Raw genomic sequence first — 18,032 nt, 5'->3', positions numbered from 1 at the left:
TTATTTTGTTTGTTTGTTTCGAGACAGGATTTCTAGCTCTAGATGATGATGATGATGTGGTAACAGAAAGATACACATATGCACACAGAGTACACACATACACACGTCAAAATGTTTTAAAAATTGCGTTTCTAAAACAAGTTTACTCTGGTAAGGAGCTCAGAAGAGACCACTTCTACCTGCATCTAAAGTCTTTATGCTTTGATTAGCTCAGTATTCTCCAAATTATGATTTTTGTCTGCACCCGGGGGAAGAAGTGTCTGTGTTTGCTTGTGGGTGGGAAGCACACACAGGCTCTGAATGTTTGAAATGCTAAACAACAGTAATAACATTAAATAAAATGGAAAAAAGAAAACACTGCCTACTAGACACTTACGGCAATTTACAGAACATTTTAGCATTTTAGTTCCTGAGGGCCTACTGTTTGGTTTTATCTGACGCAGCACTGCCCAGACTGATGTGCCAATGTGTGGCACACTTGCTGACAACACATGCTAACACTTCTTACACCTTGACGTTTAAGATCTGGGCTTAGTGGCATATGCCAATAGACTTGAGGCCAGGATTTTGAGACCCGACGGGATAACACAGTGTTGTCAAGTACCATCTCAAGTACTACTGCAACATTCCTAAATGGCCAGACTCTGTTGCTATGGTAACCATTAAACCACAAAACCCTTAGGAAAACAACCCCAGAGTCATACATACCGTGAAATGCCTGCAGGTGTACTCTACCCATACTTCAGCACAATTAATGTAGTCCTACAAAGAAAAGGTAAACATAGCTTCAGAGTGAGCACAACACTGCTTAACTTTTGCCACAAGTTCACAGAGATATCCTCAAGGGCTCCAACAAAAGAGAAATACAGAAAACCCTGGCTTACTCTTACGGTTTGTATGAATGTCCCTTAGTTGAGCAGTAGTGGCGCACGCCTTTAATCCCAGCACTTGGGAGGCAGAGGCAGGAGGATCTCTGTGAGTTCGAGGCCATACAAGAGAGGCTCCAAAGCTACAGAGAAACCCTGTCTCGAAAAACCAAAAACAGAAAGAAAAAAAAAGAAAAGGAAGGAAGGAAGGAAGGAAGGAAGGAAGGAAGGAAGGAAGGAAAGGAAAGGAAGGAAAGAAAAGAAAATACTATGAATGTCCCTCATGGGTTTCCACTGCTGGGGCTATTCTGGGAGACTGTGGGACATCTGGGATGGGATGCAAAGCTGAAGGAGGTGGTCCTTTGAGGGCTATAACCCAGCCTCCAGCCAGGACTCTACTTCCTGAATCCACCAACTGTAAGAGGATACAAAACAAGTCCCCACTGCTACTATCCTCTCAACTGTGAGCCAAAATAAACCTCCCTGAAGTTGCTTCTGCCAGATGCTGGGACAGAGAAGCACAGGGCTTACTGACTGACACACATTACCATGAAAAGCAAGTCATAAAAGGAGACAAGTAGCCTGCTGCTCACTATAGACTCTGACCCCAGCATTGCTCCTTAGGCCAAAGATGCAAATCTATGGAGTCTGCCATGCTTAACGAGCAAAAGGCCCATGATGCGAGGAGCCCTTGCCAACCTCAGCAGAAAACCCCAGAGGGTTGGGAATCTGAGCGAGCATTCAAGCTTTGCAAGCTGCTTGAAAAATAAAGATTTGATCTATAGAAGGGCTGTAAATCTATCCTATAAAAAGGTTTGAAAAGCCCTAAAGGGGCCAGGAAGGTGGCTCAGCCGGTAAGAGCACTTGCCATCAAGACTACCAACCCATGTAAAAAAGCCTGATGCTTTGGTGCACACTTTCAATCCTAGCACCCAGGAGGCAGAGGATCTCTGTGAGTTTCAGCCTGATCTATATATAGTGCCAGGTCAGCCAGGAATCAAAACAAACAGCACAAGAGGAGGAAAGCCCACAGGCAGCTAGCATGGAACTGCACAGAACCAAGGTGGGAAGCCCACATTCCAAGGCAAAAGAGAGCTTACACACACAAACACACAACCCCGATGGCCATGGTCATCATCATATGCATGACAGTAAATGACACCGGCCAGTCTGTCATGTAAGACTTTTGGCAGCCCTGGTGTTCAACCACTAATCTTCAGTCCTTTAGGGATACCCTAGTAGATTGCCATTTTAAAATATACACTTGACAGCTGAACTCTAGATGCTCTTTGCATGGCTAAAAGGCACCTAAAGGTTTTGTTTGTTTGTTTGTTTGTTTTATTTTGTTTGTTTGTTTCGAGACAGGATTTCTCTGTAGCTTTGGGGCCTGTCCTGAAAATTAGCTCTTGGAGACCAGGCTGGCCTTGAACTCACAGAGGTGGCCTGCCTCTGCCTCCCAAGTGCTGGGATTAAAGACATTCACCACCACCTGGTGACACCTAAAGTTTTTAATGCCAGTAACTGTATGTGTTTAGTACATCTTGGGGCTTTAGAAACAAGATATAATTGGGACAGAAAAATTAAGAAGCATCTTTAATGTCATTTGTTCCCTCTATAGAATATCATAATAAATGATACAAGGAGAATCTTTTTAATAAGTTTGATTAGTGGAAATGTCATTTATTATCATGATGCTTTGTTGTTGCTATTATTTGGCTCTTGGTTTTTGAGACAGGGTCTCCCTTATGTAGCCCAGGCTGGTCTTAAATGCTTCATATTCCTGCCTCAGTCTCCTGAGTGTTGCAATTACAGATGGGAGTCACCATACATGGTTAAAGCTTGTTTCTTTAAAAGCAAAATGTGGGCTGGAGAGATGGCTCAGAGGTTAAGATCACTGACTGTTCTTCCAAAGGTCCTGAGTTCAATTCCCAGCAACCACATGGTGGCTCACAACCATCTGTAAAAGCAAAATGTATGGAGCTGGAGAGGTGGCTTGGCAGTTAAGAACATTTGTTGCTCTTGCAGAGAACCCAGGTTTGATTCCCAGCACCCATAACTATATTCCAGGGGACCATGGTCACTGCTCACAGATAGTATACAGACATATATGCAGGTAAAACACCCGAACACATTTATAAAAAACTTAAGCGTACATTGTAATACTTCTACAAAAATTAGTGGATCTTAGGTCTAAACGGGCACTCACCTGAGGATTCTTCAACTTAGTGATGACTTTCCAAGCTTCATTGAGAATCTGAAGTCGATCATTCTCAGGAGGATCAGCCAAGGCCAAGTTCAGTCCCAGTGAATGGAAAAGGAGATGCTGAGAAAGTAGAAAACGGTTATGTTCCTAGAGATTTGAAGTCAAAATAACCCGAGGCTTGAAAAAGAAAGAAAAGGCTCCAGCATTTCATCTGTCTCCAGGGGAATCCTCCTAAGACTTTTTCTGAAGTTTCAGAGATCCACCCAAACAGCTCTGAGAACTCGTGGAGCTGACGCCCACCGCCAAGCATCTCAGGTAGAGTATGCGCTTAGCCCATGCGAGAGCTGGAGCTCAGTTCCCAGTACACACCCAAAAGTGAACTGGCCATGGGTGGCCGAATTTGCAGATCACACGTATTACTGGAGGTGGTTTTCACTAATTGGGGGATGGAGAGAGAATGTGTGCGTGTGCATGCATGTGAGTGTGCGTGTGCGTGCGTGCGTGTGTGTGTGTGTGTGTGTGTGTGTGTGTGTATGTGTGCGCGCACGCGCGCGCACGAAGAGACCAGAATGAAACATGAATGTTGTTCCTCAGGAGCCATCCACCTTGGCTTTTGAGACAGGCTCTTACTGGGACCTGGGAATCACCACTTAGGTGGACTGACTGGTCAGAGAGCCCCAGGCTCTGCCTGTCTCCACCCGCCTCCAGCACTGGGACTACAAGCATGTGCTACCATTCCTGGCTTTTTATGTGGGCATCAAATTCAGGCCCTCATGCTTATACAAGTACTTTACTGACCAAGCACCTCCATAGCCCAACAGCAAATATATTTTAAAGAAGTGTGACCACATCTTTCCTAAACACTCCATGGCGAGTCCATTCACAGGTTCAGCATTCAAGGCCCTATGCAGAGAAGTTCCGTGGCATCAGGGATCCCAATCTCAACCATCTCCTGTCACACCCTTTGGAAACAGAGCCTTCAGCTGTCTCCTCTAGCCTGCACTGCCCCCACACCTGACTCCAGAGCAATCAGGCAGACACCATTGTCTCTTCTCCCAATATACAGTGAATCAAGAGCCTACCTTGGGGAAGCCAGACTCGTTGCACTCTTTGATCATGCCAATGAAGTCCATAGACCTGGTGGCAATGAACTCAGCCCTGAAAGCTGACATCACGGAGTTCAAGAGCAAAGCACTGAAAGACACAGGTGCCCAGTCACTCACAGCTTCCTCAGGATACATGTCCTTCCTTTATTTATTTGTCTATTTACCTTTGTTTGTCTTTTTACGTAGCCTAGGCTGGCATGGAACATACAACCCTCCCACCTCTACTCCTCAAATTCTGGGATTATGAATAATTGTCACTGTACCTGGCTTGCAAGCCAGATTTAATGCTAGGGTGTACATTGCCTACCAAGAAGGATGATTGACAGCTTTTAATGAAAGGTTATAAGGAAGAAAAAACAATCAAAACAGCAGACATAGTAAGGGGCATTCCCTAGAGGCTGCCACAGGACGCACGGCATATTTGACTTGACAACGGTGGAATGAACTAGATGGATGGACAGGAAAATCATCTACAGATAACCCACTTGAGTAGACGTGAGCCTTCATAGGCTCATGCACTAACAAAACTGAATATTCATAACACCATGGGTCCTTGCTATAAATGTGTTTCTTTTATATGAAGAATTTCTTATGAGAGAGACCCTGAATTTTAGGTACTTGAGGAAGATCAAAACCTACTCCAGATGTATACGTATTTGTCACCAAGAAAGTAGTAAAGGGAACCTCAGAGGCAGGAGGCAGGAAACCAAGTGTATCCTGGCCCTACCACTTACCAAGCCCCATACAGAAAGGGCTATTAGTATCACCCCCATTTTGTAGAGGGGGAAGACTGAGGGGCAGGGTAGTTAGGTTAGTGTGCCAAGATCACAAAGCTAAGTTAGAACAGAGCTGAGGTCTGAGACCAGGCAATTCTAATGTGTTGTTCTGAACCTCCACACAGTCTAACAAACCCCTATGCTTGCTCTCACCCATGTTAACGGTGGAAGCTCAGAAGATTAAATAGAAGCAAACGATGGGCAAGGAGAGAGTTCTGTGGGTAAAGTGCGTACTGCACAGATACGAGGGCCTGGATTCAAATTTCCAGCACCCACATAAAGATCTGGCTGTGATGGAGAACACCTGTGACCCCACTGCTGGACAGGCAGAGAAAGAAAGATACCTGTGCTCACTGGCCAACCAGTCTAACTGAATCAGAGAGCTCCAGGTTCATGAGAGACCCTGCCTCAAAAATGAGGTGGAGCACCATGGAGAACGACACCTAACACGGCCCCCTGCCTCTGTGCATGAACTCAGACATACATATACACATTACACACACACACACACACACACACACACAGCCACTGACTGCAATTTCAAGCAGGTGCCTATATGAGTCTTATAAGTACTTACTTGTTGCCTAGTTTTTTACATCTCTCCATCATCTCCGTCAGCAAAGCCTAGGAAGTTTAAGAGGAAAAGTGTCAACTCGGAGGATACAAAGCAACATCTCTAAGAGATTTTCAAAATGCCATACTTTAAACAGCATCCAATTTACATAATGCAAATTCCCACAGCTTGGCAAGGATGAGAAAGGTAAGAAAGTAAAACAAGTGGTGGTGGCGCCCGCCTTTAATCCCAGCACTCGGGAGGCAGAGGCAGGTGGATCTCTGTGAGTTTGAGGACAGACTAGTCTACAGAGTGAGTTCCAGGATAGCCAGGGCTATAACACAGAAAAACTCTGTCTCAAAAAACTAACAACAACAACAACAACAACAAAGAGCTGGGGCCAGATATCAGGCGAGTCCAGGGTCAGGCTCAGTCTCTCCAGCCACTGCTGGCAAGACCTTGGTGAGACACCGAATTAGACATGGTGGCAGCATCCTACCCAGTGTCACTACAGAACAATGCACCTCCAGCTCCCAGGCATGAACAAGGAGGGAAGTTCTCAAGTTTCTACGACACTCTTACTCATTTGTCAAAGAGCCTGTGGCTTGCTCAGTAATGCAGTCAAAAAGCGATCAACAAACGCCAGGCCACAACCCAGTGCCCACTAATCGCAGAGAAGCTTGTTCTCGTGTGTCTCATCTCTCCTACCCAGATGCATTGTGATTCTCCCATTTCACAGACAGGAAACTGAGCTGTGGCCAGATTTTAGCCAAGGTCACACAGCCAGGCACCAGGGTCAGCAGTGACCCCACTGTGCTGGAGGTACATTCCTTACCATGTGCCCTTTCCTAAGTTCCAAGCATGTCCTTCCACCCGAAGGAGACTGCTATACTGCTGTGCACTACAGAGGGCTTTGGAGCCATCTTAAGGTAATGACGTGTCTTCAAAAGAGCTCCTGGGTTTTCTGTTTTGCTTTGAAAAATCAATACAAGAAGTAGTCTTTAGGGCAGTGGTTTGGGAATGGTTTTGTATAGTTATAGACAAGGTCAAGCGTAAGACAGAAGGACTAATGCCAGCGGTCTAGACCTGAGTACTTGACCGGGTGTCTGAATAACTGTCCTTTCTTCTGCATGCTTTGCCACAGGGCTGGAGGTCTGGGAAAAACAGACCCCTGTACACGTGGGCTAAGCCAGATATGGCCAGTGCTTCCTCCTAAGGAGTGGAAATGAGGTTTGTGTTGAAATCTAACCCTGAAGTCAAAACAATTGTCAGTGCCTTTTTCAGCAACCTTTTTCAGATTCTGGACTCTGTCCCACATCACACTGGATTCTGTTATGTCATGCCCCGCCCCAAATTTACACATAGAAACCCTAAATTCCAGTGAGACTGTATGCAGGGCCTTTGAGGAAGTACTAAGGTTAAGTGAGGTCATCAGTGTGGGACCCCATCCAAAAGGACTGGCAGCTTCAGAAGGAAGGCAGAGAGCGCAGGGAGATGTGTGCACACAGGGAAGGACACGGGAGGAGGCAGCCATCTGCACACGGAGGAGGGAGGGAGGAAGGGTGGCCTCACCAGAGACCAGCTCTGCTAGCACATGACCTTGGTCTTCAAGCCTCCAGAGTGGTGAGACAGTAACTGTCGGCTGCTCAGGTCTGCCAGGATGTGCTCTCTCCCTGGAGGGACTGTGGCGCCTAACAAATACTCAACCAAAGCTCTGCAGCCTCTCTTAGCTTTTCCTTGTGAGTTTAGAGTTGGCCATGTGCTCCATTTCTAGCTGCTGAGACAGGTGGGGGGGGGGGTCTTCTAAGGGCTTTGAAAAACAATTTAATTGTGACACAGGCGTAGGAGTGGCTGCAGACACCTCGCTCCTAGCAGGAGGCTGCAGAACAGAAAGACAGATGGAAGATGACTGGCCCAGAATGCCTTGCTGCTGAAGGACATACTGACGATATCTGTCATCCAGGCTTGTCAACTGTCTGCTCCTTACAGCCAGAAGAATCCCTGCTGCTGCTAAGATGCTGTCACAATGGCTTCCTGACCCACTCGAGACACACTACTTAGAAAGTCACTCTTGACAACTAACCCCAAGTGCTATCTCAGAAAAGCTGAGAAAGGGAAATCCCGTGCAAGTGTGATACTCCACAGCACACAAATGCAAACCCTACTGAAGGAGCAACCTTAACACACGGAACAATGACTGGGGCGCAGGGGAGAAGGCAGGGAGGAGGACAGACAGGACGCATGCTTTCCTGAGTGCCGTTCTTCCATATGCACACATGCACATGTATACACCACACACACGCACATGCAAGCATGCACATACATAATAATGTGTTGGCCATTTTCAGGTTTTTGGACAGAGTCTTGATATGTAGCCCAGATTGACTTGAAACTTGCTACATAACCCAGGCTGGTCTCCAACCCTTAATTTTCCTGATTCAACCTCTCAAGTGCTAGGCCAGCATGCCTGAGCCACTTAACACTTCTGAAAAGATGAACTGAGGAAAATGCCTGTCTAAAGGGAAAATAACCTGTTTTTCTTTTGTTTATTTTGTTTTCTAATATCATTTTAGAAAATGGAGAGATGGCTCAGCCAGTGACACACCTGCTTCAACAGCACAAAAAAGTCCTGAGATTGGATCTTCAAAAGCCAAGAAAAATCCAGGCAAGATGGTTTGTACATCAGATTTGGGGGCGAGGGAATGAAGACAGGAGCCCTGAAGCTCACCAGCCAGCCAGTCCAGTCTAATCAATGAACTTTAGGTTTAGTGAGAGACCTTGTCTCTAAAAGAAAGGTAGAAGGCTAGCAAAACAGTTCACCAAGTAAAGGCTGTTATTGCACAAGCCTGGAGACCTGGATTCACGACTCAGAACAGGCAAGGTATCAAGGTGGGAACAGAGCATCCGCTCCACAGAGCTGTCCTCTGACCTCCACATGTTCACCGTGGTACATGTAACACCCTTCCCCAATCCATACAATAACAAAAAAATTAAAAATGTAATTAGAAGAATAAAGGTGGCGGGTGTTAGTGAAGCACACCTTTAATCCTACCACTCAGGAGGCAGACAGGCAGATCTCTATGAGTTTGAGCCCAGCCTGGTCTACAGAGTGAGTTCCAAGACAAATGAGGCTATCCAGAGAAACCTTGCCTCAAAAATCAAATCAATAAATAGCTAAAATAAAGGTGGAAAGCAACTGAAGAAAACACCTGCTATCTACCTCTGGCTTCTACTCACACGTGCATATATCTACACTAACAAGTACATACATCACACTACACACAATGCAACACACACAAGAATGCATCAAAAATGTCTTCAAGAAGATATGGAGTGGCAGTGATGGCACAAGCTTTTAATCCCAGCACTCGGGAGGCAGAGGCAGGGGGATCTCTGTGAGTCGAGGCCATGCTGGTCTACAGAGTGATTACCAGGACAGGCTCCAAAGCTACACCAAGAAACCTTGTCTTGAAAAATATATGAATGGGGCTGTCATACAAAATAAAGCACATCTGTAAGTGTCCAGGGTGACAAGCATTACACAAGCAGGCAAATCCACACAAGGATAATTTTATTTATTTCATTCTGGTCTTTCACAAGGACAAGAGGACCAACAGTTCAAAGCCCACTGAGGTTGTAACAACAGACTTCTGGCCTGGCTAACCCACTGAAGCACTCCCACCTCGGCATACATAGCATCCACACCCAACAGATCCTGCAGTGCAGAAGGTATGCACTGGGAGTCAGACTTTCTGTATACTCCTAGTACTATTCTTGCTCCCAAATTTCATTATCTACACACTTTGTTGTTCTTTCTCATAAACACTATAAGAGATAGTTAGCTACAAAATGCATCTAGATATATCAATATGCATCTAGGAATGTGTGACTCCTCCTCTTCTAATCATAATTAATAATATTTGGGTATTGATCTTTCTAGAACTTCACCTTTGTGAAGTATTCACTATTATATCAGTTACTACTATAGAAGTCTGTTTTGTTTTTTACAGAAACAGGACAACCCTATTCATGCTGGACTGTAGTGATGGTTTTTTTTTTTAACAGAAAAAGGGGAAATGATGTAGGTGGGTCTTCTTTCTATGTGTTGCTTTCATTGGTTAATTAATAAAGAAACTGCTTGGCCTGATAGGTCAGAACATAGGTGGGTGGAGTAGACAGAACAGAATGCTGGGAAGAAGGGAAGTGAGGCAGACACTATAGCTCTCCTCTCCGAGATGGATATAGGTTAGAATCTTCCTGGTAAGCCACCACCTCATGGTGCTACACACATTAATAGAAATGGGTTAATCAAGATGTGAGAGTTAGCCAATAAGAGGCTACAGCTAATGGGCCAAGCAGTGTTTAAATGAATACAATTTATGTGTTATTTCGGAGCATAAGCTAGCCAGGTAGCTGGGAGCCGGCGGCAGGAACACAGCCTGCTGTTCCCACTACACTGGACTGCAAATGACCCTGTCTACTCAAGAATCAAGGACAACCCTCCCTGCTTCCATGGAACACAGGGCCATCATTTTAATGGCTGAGCAGTCACATCACAAGCAGATGGTTTTCAAACTGACCCTAACTGATGGATATGTAAAATGTTTTTCTTCCATTTTTCCTGTTATTTCTCTTCACTGGGATTTTTTTTCTAATAAGCAAATAGAACATAACTATGTGCAGAACCTTAGATATTAGACATTTGTGATGTTAGCCTCACCTTGCACTTCTGTGTATATGAAGAGGGTGCGTGTGTGTGTGTGTGTGTGTGTGTGTGTATGTATGTGTGTGTGTGATGTGCAGGTTCATGCACACGCTAGGCTGGAAGATGATACTGGTTGTCCTGCTCTTGTTCTCTGCTTTGTTCCTTTTGGATGGGGTCTCTCACAAAACCTGATGTTCTACTAGTGAGCAGCAAATCTCAGCCATCCCCTCTGTACCCCAAATAGCATTAGAGTTACAGGGGAATGTGCAGGCACCAGGATGTCCAGGCAACTTTTGGACACTAGATATTTGACGTTGGGTCCTTATGTTCACACAGCAGGACTCTCACCCGCTAAGCCATCACTCTAGATTCGTGTTGTTATTGTCATTTTCTGTTAGGATTGCTATGAGAGTGAGAGCATGTATGCACACACTGTGGGGCATGTGTGGAGGTTGGAGACAACTTTAGAGATTCAGTTTCTCCTTTTACATTTATGTGGGTTCTGGGAATGGAACTTAGGTCACAGGTTTGTATGGCAAGTGTCTTTACCCACTGAGCCCAGCACACTGGTCCTGTACTTTCCCATTTTTGAAATAGGGTCTTGGTATGTAGATGAGGCTGGCCTCCACCTCAGATTCACTATGTAACCCTGGCAGCCCTCAAAGTTGAGGTGACCCTCCTGCCTCAATCTCCCAAGGATTGGGATTACAGGCAGGTGTCACCCCGCCTGCCCTGTGTTGACAGTGTCTAAGGAGTCGTCTCCAGGAAGCACACTGGAATGCAAAGTCCCTTGCATCATCTGTCAGGGCTTACATCTACCTCAGGTGCAGCGGTTAGCAGAAGGCACCCAGAGGGGACAAGCTGAAAGACACCTGCTACCTTTGGAGTCAGCACCACACACCGACTCTTTCCAGCTGTGTGATATGTAAGACATTCTCAGTCATGGCTGCCTCAACTGTCAGACCAGGACAATAAGAGCACATGGAAGACTTTGGATAATTCAAGCAGAGTAAACCCCTCAGAGATGGTATGTCATGGGCCTTGACAAAGCAGTAGCTGTGTGACAGTCTCACATTGTCTGTGACTCAGCTCCCTACTCCACAAGGTCACATGGCCTTCCACACACCTCTAGACATGACTGATGGCCTGGGAGGGAAAGGCTTCAGAGATTAAATAGGAAAGTGACTCACCTACAGGAAAAGATCTCTCTCTCTCTCTCTCTCTCTCTCTCTCTCTCTCTCTCTCTCTCTCTCTCACACCACACACACACACACACACACACACACACACACAGACACACACACACACACACACTCTCAGAGCGCGAAAGCACCCAAGATAGAACATTGACAATTGACAGATGGCAAGATTTTGGGTGGCCATCTTTCTTTCACCTTGTCTAAATTTTCTCTAAGTTTCAGGATGTTTACTCACACTTACCCACCCCTCCTCCTCTCTTTGCACAGCAACCCTTCCTCACCCAAGCTGGTATGTCTCTGCCATCTGCATTCCTCAGGATACTCCTCTCTTCAGACCGTTTGCCTTTCCAAAGCCCCGCAGGCTCCCTCTTCTCAGGATGGTGGAACCTGACCTAACCCTGGCCATGCCGGGCACTCCAGCTGGCCAGATTTTTTCCTCTTCTCAAGTATTCCCGGACCCTTACCGTGCACCTAGCCTACCTATTCACACAGGTCCCCTCCCAGCTGTCCCCGGTCTTCAAGCCAGCTCAGGTTTCCACTGGCTCACACGAGCTCTGCCAGGACTACCCTCATCATGGTCCCCAGAGCCACAGCCCTTAGAGAAAGGTTAACCCGGTCCAACTGTCCACCTCCAGGGAGAGCCTGGAGCTGCACTGTCCTTTCCGCCTTCACCATTGACAAGCTGCTGGGCAACTCAGCCGTGGACCATACGACTCTGAGAATCACCACAGGCCTCCTCCAACCCCCCACTTCATCAAACAGCAACACATAGTTTCTCAAGTCACTTATTCCCATCACCCACGGCGAGCTGTGTACAACAGCTACCCTTGTCTAAGCTTGGGGTACCTGAAATGAAGTGGCAATCTTTCACTTACTACAATCTCAACTGTAGAAAGAAAGAAAAATCCCACCTACAAACCATAATAGGGGAAAACCTCCTGGATAATCACCCTTTCTAGATTTTAATTTCTATTATTATTATTATTGAGACAGGGTCCTCCTATGTAGCCCAGACTAGGCTCAACTATGATCTTCCTGCCTCACTTCCCAAACGCTAGGATTACAGGCCTGCCAACACATCTGGCTGTGGATTTCAATTACAATTTGCAACTTTATACATCAGATGCAGCTAACATCTGTCCCTTCCCTCGCAGCTGCCTGAGCTGTGCAGACCAACTGCTGTGGCCCAACTTTTCAACATTTTATTTGGAAGACTGGCTAGAGACACACTCTCTGGCCTCCCCTCGTCTCGTTCCAGCTATCCAAGAGCTCTTAGCACCAAACTGTCACCGTCCCTTCAACTCCACCTTCCTTACTGACAGCATTTCATCTACTGTTTGGAAATTATTAACTTTTTTTTTTTAACAAGATACTGCAAGTCCCTCATCCAAGTACCCCAAGAACACAGTTTATCATTATTCAGGTGACCTAATTTTCCAGTTACTTCTCCTACTGCAGGATGCTTTCCTAGAGCGGTACTCCCCACAGAAGGTTCTATTCCCAGCCTGACTCCTCTGAGACTTCTGATGGTTCAAATAAACGCAAGGGCATCTTGGGACACCCTCCCTGCATTTCTTCATCTGATTTTGCCTTTCATTAAAATAAGAAAAAAAAGCGTTCTCATTTCCAGCACACTAACCCTTCTTGTAGGAGTGTTTGAATCATTCAGAGGAAGGCTGAGGGGTTCTGTTTTCACAATCAAGTTTGTGGCACATTTTCCCCCAGGAGGGGACCACGTGTGGTTGCTAAAGACCACATAGCACCTAGCAGCTCTTCAAATTACCTTCCATTTAGACATGAAATCGGCTTACAAAATGATTAAAACAATCCCCACCTAAAATATAGCAAGTCTTTGCCCCCCCATACTTTAGATTCCAAAAAGTAAAACCACACACAGGGCAAAGGGAATTCAGTTAAGATGGTCTCAAAGCAATCCAGGTATGAAGGTGTACACTGTAATCCCAGCAATCAAGAGACTAAGGCAGGAGGATAATGAGTTTGAGGTTAGCCTGGGCTACAAAGCAAGACCCCCACTGAACATAGGGCTGTATGTGGGATACCCACTCCACAGTAAAAGCACCATCCTGGTTTAGTCCAGCCACACACTAGAGAACAGGGATTGTCACAGATAAAGACACAGTATTCTCAGTGACGAGGAGCGAGTCATCAGGCTCCCACTGTTCCATGACAAGGTCACAGAATCGAGGACAGACCCAATCACCCCAGCACCAAAGCCCTTATTCCAGCACTAGGCTACTCCATGGCTGACCACCCACACAGCAGTGAGTAGAGCTACTGCTTCTGCTCAGCTATGTACTGGGAACGGCCTTACGGCAGGACAGACAGGCACTCACGGGGTCAAGTCTTTCAAAGGACCCTGCACCCTTCCAGTGAATGCACACAAAAGAATTCAGTCGGAGCCCTGGTGGCTACTTCCAGTTCTGCACCATTACAACTACATGAACATATGTGTTCATGTTAAACGCTCGTCGTTTATCTCTCCAGGATCAACCCATGAAAGCAGCACTGCTCAGTCAGAAGCCTGCTCTTTTTGTTGCCTGTTGCTGGGAAACAGGCCCCTGACTCTGAACAGCTTTCCCCACACTGCAGTTTACAGCAAGCTGCCTTTTCCTCTTGACCACCAAGAGGCAGGCCAGGAAAGCTTCATCTACCACAGTCATGTCAGCCGCTCTGAGAACCACCGGGAAGAAAAAAAATCATATATCTGTTACCAGCTTAATTCCTGAGAGTATATCACTCAGAAGACAAAAGTGGGGGGTGAGGAAAAGGAGAAAGCATTACGCAAGCAATAAGGAAAGGTCTACTTGCCCTTGCATGAAATAGGACAGTGCCACCTGCTACACAGGCCTCACGGAACTGTGACAGACACAAATGGGGCAGAGGAAGGTAAATGAAGAGGTGAGAAACTTCCCCCACCCTGGAGGAGGATCTCAAAGGTTTCCCTCTGGTCGCCACTTTCCAGCCATAAGAGTGTAGCCTCTCCGAGTGGCTCCTCTCCTTCCAGTGCAGAAAAGGACACAATCTAGAAAGACAATCGGCATAGAACCAACCACCCATTCAGCCTAGCTCTCCAGAAAGGCAGCTGGCACAGACATTACTGAAGCTGCCAGAAAAGGACCCTGGGAATATTACAGGACACACTGGGCAGGGTCTCACACCATGGAGAAGGGGAGTCAGCCCTGCTCCCCAGGGGTACCCCCACTGGCCTTACCTCAGGGGCTTGGTAGGAGACACACTGAAAGATCCAACCCATGGCGGGCGAGTACAGAGGGAGATAGGACAACAGCTCCACACCCTGGGCCACCAGCTGGTTCTGGACCGTGTCTCCGTGAATCTACAGGAGACCAAAAGGACATCAGAAAAGAGGGGAGTCACTCACACACACCAGGCTGGCTTGGAGGTGCATGGATGGATATGATGGAAACAGCCTGCTTCCTCTGTGTATTTAAAAACAAAATACACAGCGAGTTTCCCACGCCACCCAGCAGAGCAGCTCTGGAGGAGTGTTGTACAGGCAGAAGTAACCCATGCCAGGCAGTAAGGCTGAGTGGCTAGTGCCATTTCCTGTTCATAAATGTGTGTCAGCTCTCCCTCCATCCACTACAGGGCATGGTCCCCTGCAGACACCCATGCCACTCTGTACATCTGGCAGGCTGCAAGGATCCTCAGCTTGACGAGCCCACTCGGTCTTGTGAATCTGCTCCCACCAAAGTCAGTTCAATGAGCTGCTATGCGGTGCTCTCCTACCTGTTTAAATGTAAGCAGGAAGTCAAAGAAGTTCTTGTTGAGGCTTTCCTTGAGGTGCGGGGCCACTTCCATCCCCACCTGCAACCAAACAAAGCGAAACCATCTTAGCAGCAAAGAGCCAGGCACAAATAAGATGATGTGCCTGCCTTATCATACTTTTTTTCTTTTCAACCCAGGCTGTCTCTATGCCATGAGGCCTTGTACCCAGTCCTCCTGCCTCGGTCTCTAAAGTGCTGGAATTACAAATGTGTGCCACACACCTAGCTACAGTACCACTTTGAAAACAGAAAACAAAGGAGCTAGGATATAGCTCAGCAGTAGAGCTGAACATGTAAAGGGTCCTAGTATTCAATTTCCAGCACCACAGCACGCACACATGTGCGGGCACGCGCGCTCGCGCACACACACACACACACACACACACACACACAAATACACACGCATGCATACACATACACATTTAGAGGAAAAGCCTACATCATTCTGCTTATCTATTTTCCCGCTCAATAAACATGCATTAATTTTATAAGAAAAACCACAGACGCTATTTTTAACGAAAAATGACATTTGGGATCAACTTTGAGTTCCCTCCAGGGCAATGAATGTATTTCTGAAGAAACCACCAGAGAACAAATCAATACAGCACAAAGGAGGCCGTGCTCTCAAGACGACGAAAACAATCTTCTCTTTTAACACACAAGATGATCAACACTCATGGATATGTTTAGTAGATGAAGCAAGATTAAGATATAGGCAGGAGGGGCAGGGTGGTGGTCCCATGCTCAGTACATACAAGGCCCTGGGTTTGACTTCAGCATCCTCCTTAATCCCCAAAGCTTAGGGAGCCAAAGACACTCAGTTACCACGTCATTGCTGACAGCAGTGCAGACACATTCTTTATTAGGCAAACATGAAAAAGGACACACTTTTAAATGTGTCTTACAGAATTTTAATATGACAAGCACGAAGCTAACAAACGCCATGGCCTGTCCGGTGAGATGGTTCAGTAGACAAAAGTGCCTGCTGCCAAAACTAACATTCCAAGTACAATCCTGGAGCCCAAGTAGCAGAGAGAAGACCGACCTCATGGCATGCCTTCCCACACTAAGGGGATATAACAGCAATTATTTTTTAAAGCCATCATCCAGGGCAGGCATGGTGGCTTACATCTTTAATCCCAGCCCTCCGGAGGCAGGGGCAGGTGAAGTTCCAGGCCAGTCAAGGCTACGTAGTGAGATCCTGCCTCAAAATAAATAAATAAATAAATAGATAGATAGATAGATAGATAGATAGATAGATAGATAGATAGATAGATAGATAGATAAATAGCCATCAGCCATCATTAGCAGCTCCAGAAAGCAGTACTTTAAAAACAGCGTGAGTTTTAAAGTTTGAAGCAAGGTACCTAAGGCAGAGGAGAAAGAGTGCTTTTTGAAGACAATCTAGCAAAACAAAACAAAAACAAACAAAAACCCTCCCCTATGGGCACTCAGAGCTCGGGGGTCAGAGGTAAGTGAAGGTATGTATGCACCTCAGCGAGGAATAAGCATTTGGATGTTATAACCGGTACATAAGCTCAGTTTCAAACCACTGGCCAACCAAAGACAAGACTTCCTACAGGAAGCTGCTGCCTGGGCTCCTCCAGCTGGAACAGAATTCTCCCAGTTACCAGGCCAGTGGTTCCCAAAAGGACGCTGTTCTGATGGTATCAACCACCACCCTTTGGGTGTGAGACTCACCAGAGGGTTAAATTCCCAGAACAGCTGAAAGGCCACAGGGTATTTCCAAGGATGGACACCTAGCTAACAACCAGCTCCACCAGTTCTGAGTCTGTTGTCTGCCCCTCTATGTGATACCTTAGATGTCTAGGGAGGACAGAGAGGGCTGCCCAGAGGGCAGGCAGTGGAGAGCAGCTGCAGCGGCCACAGCTGGAGGGCTGGAGGAGGGGCTACTCTGCCTCTCCCCTGGTAAACACTTCAGGCTCACCCACTCACTGCTTTTGTTCTTTTCTTCTTCTTTTTTTTTCCCTCTCTCTTCTCATCAAGCCAAGGCAGCAGTTTAGGAGTCAGTCTGGCTCTTGGAGCTGCTGCTTGGCCCCAGTCCAACCCTGGGGTAGCACAGGGAGCTGCTGGCGGCTCCTCCACCCCCCACCTACTCATTCCCTCTGCTTCTGCATCAGCCCACTAGGTTATGTTTAGGGATGATCCTTCCTAACCATTAGTCCCACAGAGTTGAGTTCCCAGGAGTGGGCACATGCCCAAGGCCCTATAAGTTAAGTACACTCCCATGCCACAGCCACGGTGGTGGGATAGAGGTGAGTGGCCCAAGGTAGTGTCCAGTGAATCAGCTTTGAGACTAGCGGGATCTACTGGGAAGAGGCACTTTACAAGTAACCTAAAAACAGTCCCTAAATGTGATGTGTGGGAGCTGAACGCTGCTGTGGTCTATCATATATAAAGAGCAAATACAGAAGGAAGCCAACCCGGACGAAGCAAATGCCCAACTTTGTAGATCTAGACCTAGCCAAGTGCTAGCCTGTATTTTCAGACTCAGTTTCTATCAGTTCCTTCTCTGACACCTGAGAAGACAATTTAAGAGGAGAGGATTATCCTTGCCCAGTCGTCTCCGATCACCACAGCAGCCCAAACCTATGTCAGGGATGGTGCTCCCTCCCAGGCCTTCGCCAGCTCACACCTAGCCCAACTCTTTAACTAGGGACACACACACACAAGCACACACACACGCACATACACACACACACACACACACACACACACACACACACACACACATCCCAAATAAACCCAGAGAATTCAACACAAGGAAAAGTCGGTCTCAAGTGACTGAAAAAGAGCC

At 46.7% G+C, this 18,032-nt stretch overlaps 1 protein-coding gene across 2 annotated transcripts in view; it reads right to left on the bottom strand.

The window, feature by feature from the left end:
* Vps35l (VPS35 endosomal protein sorting factor like) overlaps positions 1–18,032 on the bottom strand; it is a 106,612-nt gene that overhangs the window by 55,266 nt on the left and 33,314 nt on the right. For both annotated transcript variants that reach the window (XM_005351057.2, XM_026781443.1), the window contains exons 13-18: positions 15,177–15,254; positions 14,641–14,763; positions 5,529–5,575; positions 4,152–4,263; positions 3,073–3,189; positions 709–762 (exon numbers count right to left, since the gene is read on the bottom strand). In XM_005351057.2, coding sequence (XP_005351114.1) covers positions 709–762; positions 3,073–3,189; positions 4,152–4,263; positions 5,529–5,575; positions 14,641–14,763; positions 15,177–15,254 — 531 coding nt within the window. The remainder of the gene's footprint in view (positions 1–708; positions 763–3,072; positions 3,190–4,151; positions 4,264–5,528; positions 5,576–14,640; positions 14,764–15,176; positions 15,255–18,032) is intronic.

Source organism: Microtus ochrogaster, chromosome 8 (genome assembly GCF_000317375.1).
Source record: "Microtus ochrogaster isolate Prairie Vole_2 chromosome 8, MicOch1.0, whole genome shotgun sequence".
NCBI classification, from domain to species: Eukaryota; Metazoa; Chordata; class Mammalia; order Rodentia; family Cricetidae; genus Microtus; species Microtus ochrogaster.
This window is presented reverse-complemented; position numbering and strand designations above follow the sequence as displayed.